The sequence below is a fragment of the Pongo abelii genome, chromosome 10 (assembly GCF_028885655.2).
Source record: "Pongo abelii isolate AG06213 chromosome 10, NHGRI_mPonAbe1-v2.0_pri, whole genome shotgun sequence".
NCBI classification, from domain to species: Eukaryota; Metazoa; Chordata; class Mammalia; order Primates; family Hominidae; genus Pongo; species Pongo abelii.
Window position 1 is genome coordinate 6,099,819 of NC_071995.2, and position 12,127 is coordinate 6,111,945.

Consider the following 12,127-nt stretch of genomic DNA (forward strand, 5'->3'; position numbering starts at 1 on the left):
GCTAAGGCACCAAACAACCCTTCCAGTTCAAAGGTGCTCATTGGCCAATCACTAGCTCTCCTCATCAGAAAAGACAGTTCCAAAACCCTCAGAGGCTAAGACAGAGGAGGGGAGAATTAACAAGAGTTGGTCTCTCCGTTTGGGAGAAGAAAGGGTTGAAGGGGAAGTAGAAAAGTAAGCATCTGTCCTTCTCACACTGCAATCCCAGCCTTCCTGGGAGACACTGGTAATGGGGTCCACATTCTGTCTACAGAATATTGACAGGTCCCACAGTCCAGGACACTGCCCCTCAAGCGGAGTCCTGGGCATCACTAAGTCCCCTCCACAGCCATCTGAGAGCCACCCTCTCCCATTCTGGCCTCTACAGCCCCTGCCCCAACCCCTCACCATTCACTTTGGGTATAAGGAATTGGAGTCGGGGAAAACAAGAAGACAGGATGCATTTTGAAAGAGAAACATCTGGAAGTTGCATCCTTCAGGGTGTATGCATAATCTATTTAATACAACACTGGCTAAGATTAGACTTGGGAGGGAGATAAGGAGGAGTAGGCATGCTCAGATCATTGCCACCAGCAGCAGAACATCCACATAGGAGCCAGGAGTCGCAAACCAGCATGGCCTTGGATGCACGGCCTCCATGCCTGTTTCAGGCACAGTACCGGAGTCATGGAACGTTAAGAGCTGGCCAAGACCTCACGACCCACATGTCAGATGAGGAAAATAAGGTTTACCGTGAGGAAGAGACTTGTTGGGCTCATGGCTGGCTAGTGACATGGCAGAGACATCAATGTCTTTTTTTGAAATAGAAAGTTATATGCATGTATGTCAATCATATGCAAATATACGTGTGTCCCTCCATTTTCATAGCATGGAAGGCAGCCCCTGGGAAAATTCTAGTGGGAATGCTTGTTTTTACTTGTAAGTATTTTCTGGAAAATCTTTGCTTCCTATGGCACTCCTGTAAGCTAAGTTCTTATATTTTTGTCAGATCCTGTGAGGACCAACCCGAGGCATTTTCCTAACAACTCCCTCCCTGACTTTAGCAGCTGACTCTGCCACAGAAGAGCCTCCCCTCCTCCATGCCCCCATTACCAGCACCACCTCCATTACTATCCTTGTTTAGCCCTTGTTTCTTCCTCTCTCTGGCTCCACAGCCCCCTCACTCATCCCTGCCTACCAGAAAACTGAAGGGCAGGCACCAGCTCTGTGCCTGGTGACTCACCATGCCCGGGGGGCAGAGGCAGCCAGAGACACAGCCCATGCTCATGCACTCCAGGTCATAGTTCTGGCACGTTTTGGCACACTCGAGCCCTTCAGCCCGCGGGTTGTCAGCGGGACACACCAGCTTGACCATGGGGGGCCGACAGGATAGGCTCCTTTTGCCTTGAAGGTAGGAAAAGCAAAGAGATGATTAGTGAAGGAGAGAATGGACCTACCTTCCACACTGTCCTTTGGTCCCCTAGAGGCTGTGACTAAATTTAAGAGACTCAGAGTTGCCCACTCGCGGGGACCAGCGGCTGCCTGAGCCAGGGTCCCTGTGTGAGACTGGGAGGGCATCTTCTCATCTGGGCTTCTGACCTCTGGCTTACATTGGTGGCAGCTCTTCTGACCCCAGCTCTCATCTGATGTCCCATACTTGTCATCACCCTTAACCTTACTATAGCAGGTTACATTGAATCAGGATGCATTGTGGAAATTTCCAGACCCAGGCTTGAAAAGACCTGAGTTTGGGTGCTAAAAAGAAGTTTTAATGGACCCAACAGAATCATTCCCAAATGGTTACAACTAATGTGGGGAGAGAAGGCCAAACCACAATGGCTTTAAAAGAGATCTTTGCTTGCATCAGCCCCCGCCCAGCCACTCCATGTGAATTTGCAACACCTGCAACACTCCATCCCTGGACACTCCAATCTCCCCTCCCTGCTGCTTCCCCTCTGATATCCTGTATATGTTCTTCTCACCATCTGATATACTACACATCTCACTTACTTGTTCACTGTCCTCCCCAAGCCACTGGGCCCACTAGAACGCATGTTCCATGAAGCCAGGAATTTCTATCTACTTTGCTCATTGACATATCCTACTTCATGGCAATTAGTAGGTATCAATGGCTAATTGGCTAATGCTGACAGCAGATGACTGATACAGCACCTTTCTTTCCAAAGCCCAGGTGCACTTAATAGCATTTGTATCACATACTCGCTCCTGTGGGCAAAAAAGTCAAAATTTCTAGCCTTATTTTTATATGGAAACTCTTGTTAAAAAACTGAAACTCCAAAAGGCTAAACGGCTTTTCCCAATCTGCACAGAATCCCAGGAGTTTCCTGACTTTGAAAAAGATTACATTTTCCAGTGACCAGACTAGAGATTCTGAGCAGAAGCATGGAAGGTAGGTCTGAGAGGCAGAATGCAACAGAGTGGGTGTGGGGGAAACGCTCTGAGAGGGAGAGAAGAAGACGCAGAAGGATGGAGTGATCTTGAGGTCACAAGTTCTGGTCTCAACTTTTGGGCCACCCATGCCCTCGGGATCTTGCCCCAGCTCTAGGCTAAGAGACGCTCTCCAGTCAGTCATGCCGGGAGCCAGACCTCTCACGCAGGGCAAGCCAGGAAGCAAACAGCATGGCACAGAACTGGGTCCCTTGGACAGAAGGAGCCTTATGGAAAGTGAGAGGCAGAGACGGAAGCAGTCAAGCTGGAGATTGAAGACAGCCATTTATCTCTCTCCCACTGGAAGAGTCCTTTCTAAGCAAGGATAAGCCTTCTGGAAGCAAATAAGGACCCTGTGATCCATAAATGTGAATGTGAAACCCCCAGTACCAGGTCAGCCCCTTCTCCCTTCTGTGCCTGGTCCTTAAACAGTACAACAGGCCAGGCATGGTGGTTCATGCCTGTAATCCCAGCACTTTGGGAGGCCGAGGCAGGCAGATCACTTGAGGTCAGGAGTTCAAGACCAGACTGGCCAACATGGCAAAACCCCATCTCTACTAAAAATACAAAAAATTAGCCAGGTGTGGTGGCGCGTGCCTGTAATTCTAGCTACTTGGGAGGCTGAGGCACGAGAATCGCTTGAACCCAGGAGGCAGAGGTTGCAGTGAGCTGAGATTGCACCACTGCACTCCAGCCTGGGTGACAGAGTGAGACTCTCAAAAAAAAAAAGCAGTGCAGCCACCATCAGGACCTTCAAATGGAGAGCAATGGACCCAACCCTTCTCTTTCTCTCTTTCAAACCCATCCAAGAAGCTTTCTAAAGAAAGAGCTGTCTTCATCAGCATGTCCATAGGAAACAAGAGGCCATCAAAGAAGGGTGACTGTCACCACAATCAAGGCCACCAACTCACTCACAGCTATCCACTGAGTTAAGGTCTCCATGGGCAAAATAGGGGTCTCATAAAATTTATCTGCAAGCCTTTCCCCTTACACGAAATCAAATACTTCTTGCCTCAATGATTGGGATTTACACATGCAAAGACATGTCTTGGCCTGAAAGTCACTCACACAAACCCAGAAATTATGGCGATCCTGGGCGAAGCCAGACCCATGCCTGGATGCACACACACATCAGACGGTGTCACCCAGCTCTCTCCTGCCATTCCACATGTGAGGAATCCGGGCAGGATGGAGTCAACGGGCCTTCCAGGGGGACAGTACTCACTGCGATGAGACAGGGGACTGCTGAGGACAGCATCAGGCAGCAAGCTTCCGGGGACTCCACTCATGGTACAGTGCATGAAGCCATCCTCACAGTAGCTGCAGAGAGAGAAATCATAGCCGAGCTTCACAACACTCGTCTATACTCGCTGCCTCCACATCTTCACCTCCCACTCACTCTCTGCCCCTTCCAACCAGGTCCCAGTCCCATAACCCCTCCTGAAGCACAGCTTGCTAACGTCACCAATGGGTCATCCCCATGTCACTAAATCCCACGGGACTTTCTTCAGTTATTTTCTTAATTGATCCCATTCAACATTATTCATCACTGTTGAACACTCCACTCTTCTAGGAAAAAAAATATTTCTCTCTCCAGGTTCTCCTCCCGCTTCCTCGGTTCCTCCTTCTCAGCCTCAGCTTTCATGCGCCCCCACTGCCTGGCCTTTAAATATCGGCCTTCCCCAGGCTCTGTCCTAGGCTCGCTCCTCTTCTCACACTCTGCTGCCATCCCCAGCTCCAATCACAGACATGACTCATAAATCCACATCAGCAGCTCGGACCGCTCCTTTGAACCCCAGACCCACATATTCAAATGCCTACACGGTTTCACTAATGTAGTGAGTCTCAAACACACTTCAAACTCAGTATATTCAAAACTGAACTCACGATCCCCCCACCAAAGCCATTTCTCCTCCAGGGCTGATTCGCTGAATGGTGACGCCATCCATCTGGCTTCGCAACCAGAAACCCAGGGTCATCCCTGCCACTGTCTTCTCCCTCATCCTCTGTATCTGATTCATCATCAAGCCCTTGGACTTGGCCTCCAATATACCACTAAAATTCATATCCACTTTATCTCCACTGTCATGAGACAAGACACTATGACCTCTTGCCTGGACTATGCAAAAGTCTCCTAACTGACTGCATATTTTTATAAAACGTGTGTGGTTGCTTTGTATGTATGTATGTTTAATTTGTATAAATGATATCACATAGCACGCTGTGTTTTGCTTTTCCCATTGAGCACCCTGTTTGTAAGATTCATCCCTGTGAAGACATGGACCACCTGTCTGTGACTTCTGTTGCACAATACACCTTTTACCCACTCAGTGTCCCAGTGATGAACATAGGTTGTCACCTGCTCCTCACCACCACAAACAAAGCTGTGCTGAACATCTGCAGACACGTGTCCTAATGAACGTGTGTAAGGATTTCTTTAGTCTATCTACACAGAGGCAGAAGTGCGGGGATAGCAGGTGTGAATACCTGACCTGCACATGATGTGCCAAGTACTCTCCTAGATGGCTCAACCAGTCTATGCCCTACAAAAGCAGATGAGGCCTCCATGCCCTTCAGCTCTGCATTATCCAGATGTCTAATTTTTCCAGTCTAGTATGAAGTCATACTCATTGCTTTAATTTGCATTTCTCTGACTGTAATAATTTTATTCAGTTTTGTTTTGTTCTGTTTTGCTTTGCTTTGTTTGGAGACCAAGTCTCACTCTGTCACCAGGCTGGAGTACAGTGGCTCAATCTCGGCTCACTGCAACCTCCAACTCCCTGGTTCAAGTGATTCTCCTGCCTCAGCCTCCCGAGTAGCTGGGATTACAGGCAGGTATCACCACGCCCAGCTAATTTTTGTATTTTTAGTAGAGACGGGGTTTCACCATGTTGGCCAGGATGATCTCCATCTCCTGACCTCGTGATCCGCCTGCCTCGGCCTCCCACAGTGCTGGGATTACAGGCGTGAGCCAACGCGCCTTGCCTGTTTTTGTTTTTTTGAAACAGAGTCTTACTCTGTCACCCAGGCTGGAGTGCAGTGGCACGATCTCGGCTCACTGCAACCTCCACCTCCCAGGTTCAAGCAATTCTCCTGCCTCAGCCTCCGGAATAGCTGGGATTGATTACAGGCAGGCATCACCATGCGCAGCTAATTTTTTTATGTTTAGTGGAGACAGGGTTTCACCATGTTGACCAAGCTGGTCTCAAACTCCTGACCTCAAGTGATCCTCCCACCTCGGCCTCCCAAAGTGCTGGCATTACAGGTGTGAGCCACCTTGCCCAATCGACTGTAATGATTTTGAACATTTTTAATGCAGCTGCTGTTCAATAAATATCTGTTGAATGAACAAGAGAATCAGCCCTTCCCTTTCTGAGCATATGCAGAACCTGTGCCTTCTTCTGGTTTTTAACTAATACCTAGTTTTCAGAGAGAAAATTCCACCCGCCCCCATAAATGTCATGTTCTATCTGTCATTTGGACATGACCCAAAAGCTTAATTTTCTAAAAAGCCTCAAAGATAGGTTTAAAATAACTCCTGGCCCTGAGCCTGGTCTACAGAAGAATAAACACTCTGCGGTGATGGCCGCTGGGATGACCAAGCACACGGTCTGCAGAACCTCCAGGCCACGGCATTTCACCCTCCTGCCACCTTTTCACGACCACCACTAGCACCTGCTCCAGCGAGGCTCATGCTCCAGTGTGTTGTCTAAAGAATAAAAATAAACAGCGGCACACAGGCCCCGAGGTCCTTCCGACACACCTTCTCCGTGAAACCCAATTTTCTAAATGAAGTGGAAAGACAAGTTGCTCAATAGCTTTCAGCCTTGGTGCCTAAAAGAGAGACAAGGAGGACACAGACATGGAGAAGTCGCTGATGTCAAACCCTAAAAAGAGCCCAAAGCCAGGGTCATTCCCCAGCCCTGTTCACCCAGGGCCAATGCACACCTTCTCCCACCTTCTCTGTTTTAGTGAAATAGCCAGCAACAGTTGCTGCCCTCCCAAGTCATACCAACTTCCTATAGTCTAGCCTCTTTCCTTACCACTGAAACACAGAGGCCACCATGACCTTCTGATCGCCAAATTCAACTATCTATTCTCACTGTAATATGGAGAGTTCAAGAATCCCTGGGTTCTAGTCACTTGCTGTCTGATTTAGGAAAGTGATAATCTCTCTAAGCTTCAAATTCTTTACTAAAAAGGAAGCCCTACCTGCCCAACAGCGTTGTTTTAAGGACTCAGAGAGAAACTCCTGGAAAACTATAGCCAGACAACTGTAGTAAAACAGCACTGGGCTAAGGCCAAGTGATCAATCCCGCAGAGGATGTCCTTACTCCCTTCTGCCCTTCATTTCCATGATATGGTGCTGCTCTGGTTCTGCCCTTTTTACTGGCCTTTGATCTTTGGCCTCTCTCATGCAATCCTCTTTTTCTTCCTCTTGCCGTCTGAACATTCCCCCAAGTTCGGACTCAGTCCTCTTTTCTGCCCTCTGGCCCACTCCCCTTAGGGATCCTCACTACTCTCGTGGCTGAAACTGTCACCTCCATGCACATCTTTCTCTCCACCCCAACCTCTCACTCACCTTCCAGACCCATTTCAAGCTGTTGATTCCATTTGTTCACCAAGATGGTAACTCAAAGTCATTAAGGCCAAAACCAAAGCCATCACTTGCCCTCTACCTCCAGAGGGCCCTCTTGCTGTTCTTGCCATCACTGTCCTCACAGGCATTCAAGTTCAGAACTCCAGGGCCATCTGCAACAGCCCCTCCTCCTCTCAAACATCCCACTAGTCCATCTGCTTTCCCAGCGTCTCTGGCTTCTGGCTTCCATTCTCCATTTCCACTGCTATTGCTTGATCCAGGGCCTTGCTACCTTCTTATCAGTCAACGTCAATGTTTTCCTGCAGATGCTCTCCCTGCCGTCATACCTCACGCAGCTCCCAAAACCCACCCCCTGAAGTTACTCTTGGATCCTATTTGCTCCCTGCTAAGAACCTTCCAGGGGCCCCATTCCTACTGCTCCAGCATCAGTGCTCACCCTCTCACTTCTGAAGACCCCTGAACCTCATCCCAACTTCCCTTCAGCCTTAATCCTCCTTCATAGAGCATGTGTTTGCGCCAGAGGACTTACCTTGGGGATTGTGGAGTACACCTTGTGCATTTAGTCCCTAGACTTCTGCTCCACCTCAAAACAATCCCCCACGCTGGGTGCAGTGGCTCATGCCTATAATCCCAGCACTTTGGGAGGCTGAGGAGGGCAGATCATTTGAGGTCAGGAGTTCAAGACCAGACTGACATGGTGAAACCCCATCTCTACTAAAATACAAAAATTAGCGGGGCGTGGTGGCAGGCACCTGTAATCCCAGCTACTTGGGAGGCTGAGGCAGGAGAATCGCTTGAACCCCAGAGGTGGAGGTTGCAGCGAGCCGAGATTGTGCCACTGCACTCCAGCCTGGGTGACAGAGTAAGACTCTATCTCAAAAAAAAAAATCCTCCTCCATCCTTCCAGCCCACCTCTGCTGTTGGAATCCTCCCCAAGCTCAAAACCACTTTCAGCACGGAGTTTTCCCTAATTCCTCCCACATGGAAATTATCCCTCCTTTTCTGAATAAGTGGGACTTTTTGTCTCTGATATGGCACATCCAGCAAATGTTATATTTCATCTCTATAAACATGTATTGTGTACCTACTTTGTGCCAGGACTGTGTTGGGGGCTGGGGATCAGGGCCTAAGATATGGTCTGGACTCTAGGGTTGGCCACAATCTAGAGGGGAGACACAACACGGCTGACTGACAACCAAGTCCAACAGTGATGTGTGTTTCAATAGAAGGGTAAACAACCTGCTTTGGGTAACACGCTGGGAGGGGCTTCAAATTAATCTCACTGGAGTGATGAGGAAAAGCTTCATATCAAGTATAATGTGCAGATTCTGATCCAGTCTTGATTTGAACAAACCAATTATAAAAGACATTTTGAGAAAATCAGAAAGAAGTGAACATGGGGCCAGGCGCGGTGGCTCACGCCTGTAATTCCAACACTTTGGGAGGCCGAGGTGGGCAGATCACCTGAGATCAGGAGTTTGAGACCAGCCTGACCAACATGGAGAAACCCTATCTCTACTAAAAATACAAAATTAGCCGGGCGTGGTGGCGCATGCCTGTAATCCCAGCAACTCCAGAGGCTGAGGCAGGAGAATCACTTGAACCTGGGAGACAGAGGTTGCAGTGAGCCAAGATCACGCCATTGCACTACAGCCTGGGCAACAAGAGCGAAATTCAGTCTCAAAAAAAAAAAAAGAAGTGAACATGGATTGAATGTTAGACGTTATTAAGGAATTATTGTTCATGTTCAGGTTAATAATGGTATTATGGTTAGGTTTACTTTTTTAATTATTTATTGAAATACATACTGAAGTATTTGCAGGTGAAATGACATCATATTTATAGCTTTTTTTAAAAACTATTCCAGCCACACAGCAGAGGAGTCAACAGACAAAATAAGAATGGTAAAGTGCTGATAATCATTGAATCTGGGAATGGATACATTGGGGCTCCTTATACTATTCTCTCTACTTTAATGTCTGTCTGAAATTTTCCATAATCAGGACTTTTTTTTTTTTTTGAGACGGAGTCTCTCTCTGTCACCCAGGCTGGAGTGCAGTGGCAAGATCTCAGCTCACTACAACCTCCGCCTCCTGGGTTCAAGTGATTCTTCTGTCTCAGCCTCCCAAATAGCTGGGACTACAGGCACCCGCCACCAACACCCGGCTGATTTTTTGTATTTTCACCGTGTTAGCCAGGATGGTCTCGATCTCCTGACCTCGTGATCCGCCCACCTCGGCCTCCCTAAGTGTTGGGATTACAGGTGTGAGCCACTGTGCCCGGCCAATCAGGATGTTTCTAACTGGTCTTCCCTAGCAGACTATCAGGTACTGTTTCTGGTGACTAGATTTCCCTCTGTCACCCGGGCTAGAATGCAGTGGCATGATCACAGTTCACTGCAGCCTTGGCTTCCTGGGCTCAAGCAATCTTCCCACCTCAGTATTCCAAGTGGCTGGGTCTACAGGTATGCACCACCATGGCCAACTATTTTTTTTTTTTCTTTGTATGTAGGAACAGGGCCTCACTATGTTGCCCAGGCTGCTCTCAAACTCCTACGCTCAAGCATTCCTCCCACTTCCACCTCCCAAAGTGCTGAGGATTAAAGATGTGAGCCACTGCCCGAGCCTGGCTCATCTTTAGATCACCGATTCTTAGGCAGAACTAAGACAGAACAGGTGACAGGTAAGTGTTTGCTCAACAAATGTCCTGTTGTAAATTTTTTCTATGCTCATGGCAACCCTGTTGAAACTGACAGTCACAGAAGGCCTAGGCAAAGAGCTGCAGGAAGAAAGCATGATTTGGAGCTATTTTGGGGAAGTGCATGAAGCAGGTCAGGGCAGCAACACCCCACGGAGGCAGCGCTGCAATGGTCCATGTTCTTCCTGCTCAAATGCTTCAGCTTGAGAATACTGAAAGCAGGCTGGAAAGGAGGGTGACAGGGAGATCTCCCTTTCCCTGTTCCAGAAAAGGAAAACTGAAACCTAAAGCCCAGAAATGGGGGCCAAGACATAATAGTTGGCAATAAAACTCAAGAACTCCTACTGCCAGCCAGGAATCCTAGTTCCATGTGTAGTAAGGAAGTCAGAAGACCTGGACCAAATCCCAGCTATGCTTCTGACTTGCTGTACGATTCTGGACAAGTCACTTCCTTCCTTGGGCCCCAGTTTACCCATCCATGAAGTGAAGGACTTGGGGGTCCTGTTTTCCTCCCCAGCTCTGCTGTTTCAGAGGTCCCTGACACTGCTGCCTGCACTTACCACATGGTGTGATGGTCTGAGAAGATGTCTTCCGGCTGGAAGATCTCACCATCATAGTAACAAGGGCACTGGGCCTTGGGCACGCAGTCCCCCCTCTCATCCATGTAGAGCCCTGGGGGACAGAAGCAGCCCTCCAGGCAGGCCTCATTGCATTCCTCATCCGGGTAAGAGAGAGAGCGGCAGGTCAGGTTGCAGGGGGTCCCGCACTGCAGGTACACCTGGCCTTTCGGGCAGTTCAGCTCTAGAACAGAGAGGAGAAGGAGTAAGGCCTCCCCAGGAATGTTGGACAGCAAGGACTGTGGTTCTAGGACTTGCCACCCCTTGTAGCTGTGACCCCCAATTATTTAATTAAAATTTGTATTGAGATAATTGTAGACTTGCTTGCAGTTACAAGAAGTAATGCAGAAAGATCCCATGTACGCTTTACCCAGTTTTCCCCAAGTGACCCCCAATTACATCCGTATGGTCACCAACTTCCTTTCCCACTATGAGCAAATGTGTATTTTTCAGCATGCAGATGTGTATTATAATTATGGGGGCACACATTTTCTCCTCTCCTCAACCACAGGGAATGTGCTTTAGTCATCTCTGAATTCTCAAAGCCTAGGATGTAGTAGAAATCCTGGCAGGTTTTGAAGCTGCGAATATTAAAAAGAACTGGGAATGACTGGCAAGGGCATCCAAGTGATGATAATGACAATAATGGGTACCATTTATGGAGCGCTTACTGAATGCCTTGCTCTTACGTGGGCTCTATGCCTCATGCTGAGTTAGCTCTCATCACCCCCTTTCAAGAAACTTAGGCTGAGTGACTTGTTAGGGGTGTACCTCACAGGAAGAAGCAGAGGCAGGATTTGAACCCAGCTCTCTGCAGCCCTAAAGCTCATGCTCATAACCATTACTCTCTAGAAAGAAAACAGTCCCTTTGAGGACATGCTGGTCCCAAAGAGGAGGAACACTCATACCTACCCCAGCGAAGTGGGCCGCATCCGTCTGCCCTCAGCCCTCACCCTTCCTAGCCTCCCACAGAGAAATACTGCAAGACACACAAGCCTGGAGGAAGTGTAGCAAAGTGGCAATGCAGCTAAGGGAAGGGGCTCTGTATCCCAAATACCTGGGTTCACGCCCAGGTCCACCATAGTTGGCTGTGTGACTTTGGGCAGTATCCTCACTGGATGGAATAACAGTATCCACCCAGTCTTTGTGAAGGTTGAATGAGCTAACACATTTAGAAGAAAGTCTGGCATGTGGAGAATGTTCACTGCTAATAATGTTCACTGATAATAATTACTATTATCATTCTTATTGCTAAGGAAACAGCCCCAGCTCAGCAGGCCCAAGAAGGAAGGGGTATTCCAGAGAAAGGCCTAGGCCTCAGAAGCTCTGGCATTCTGGTAACAAAATTCCTTATGGGCAGGTTAGAGAGGACAGGGAAGGTGTGGAAAGCATATCTGCCCTTTCAAAATGCCTTCCCTGTGCAGACCAGCTGCTGCCCAAGAAATGAGAACCTCACTTTGAGCATGCTTCTTCTGAGACCATCAGAATCCTTCCCCTCTCTGTTCGAATCCATTGCTCCAGCAGAAACCCACAGGCGGAGCATTCCACAGATGTTGTAAAAGTAAGCCTTGGCCGTGAGCCTGAACAATGGAGTGGGGAGCCTCTGGAGAGGCCTTGCAGCCTCCCGCTCCTACAACCACCCTGAACTTGGTGTTTGAAGGTAGCTGGGAAGGGAGGGGCTCTTTCATCCTATTAGACATTGATTTTTCTCTGCAAGAATGGAAAGGTTGGATTATTGGATGAATATTGAGGGAGTGTAGGTTAAGACAGGATGTGCTAGACAATA

General features: G+C 48.5%; 1 protein-coding gene across 1 annotated transcript in view; it reads right to left on the minus strand.

Moving 5' to 3' along the window:
* Window positions 1–12,127, minus strand: part of VWF (von Willebrand factor) — a 176,123-nt gene that overhangs the window by 94,068 nt on the left and 69,928 nt on the right. Inside the window, 3 exon segments of the mRNA NM_001246277.1 lie at window positions 1,223–1,383; window positions 3,653–3,747; window positions 10,285–10,525. Coding sequence (NP_001233206.1) covers window positions 1,223–1,383; window positions 3,653–3,747; window positions 10,285–10,525 — 497 coding nt within the window.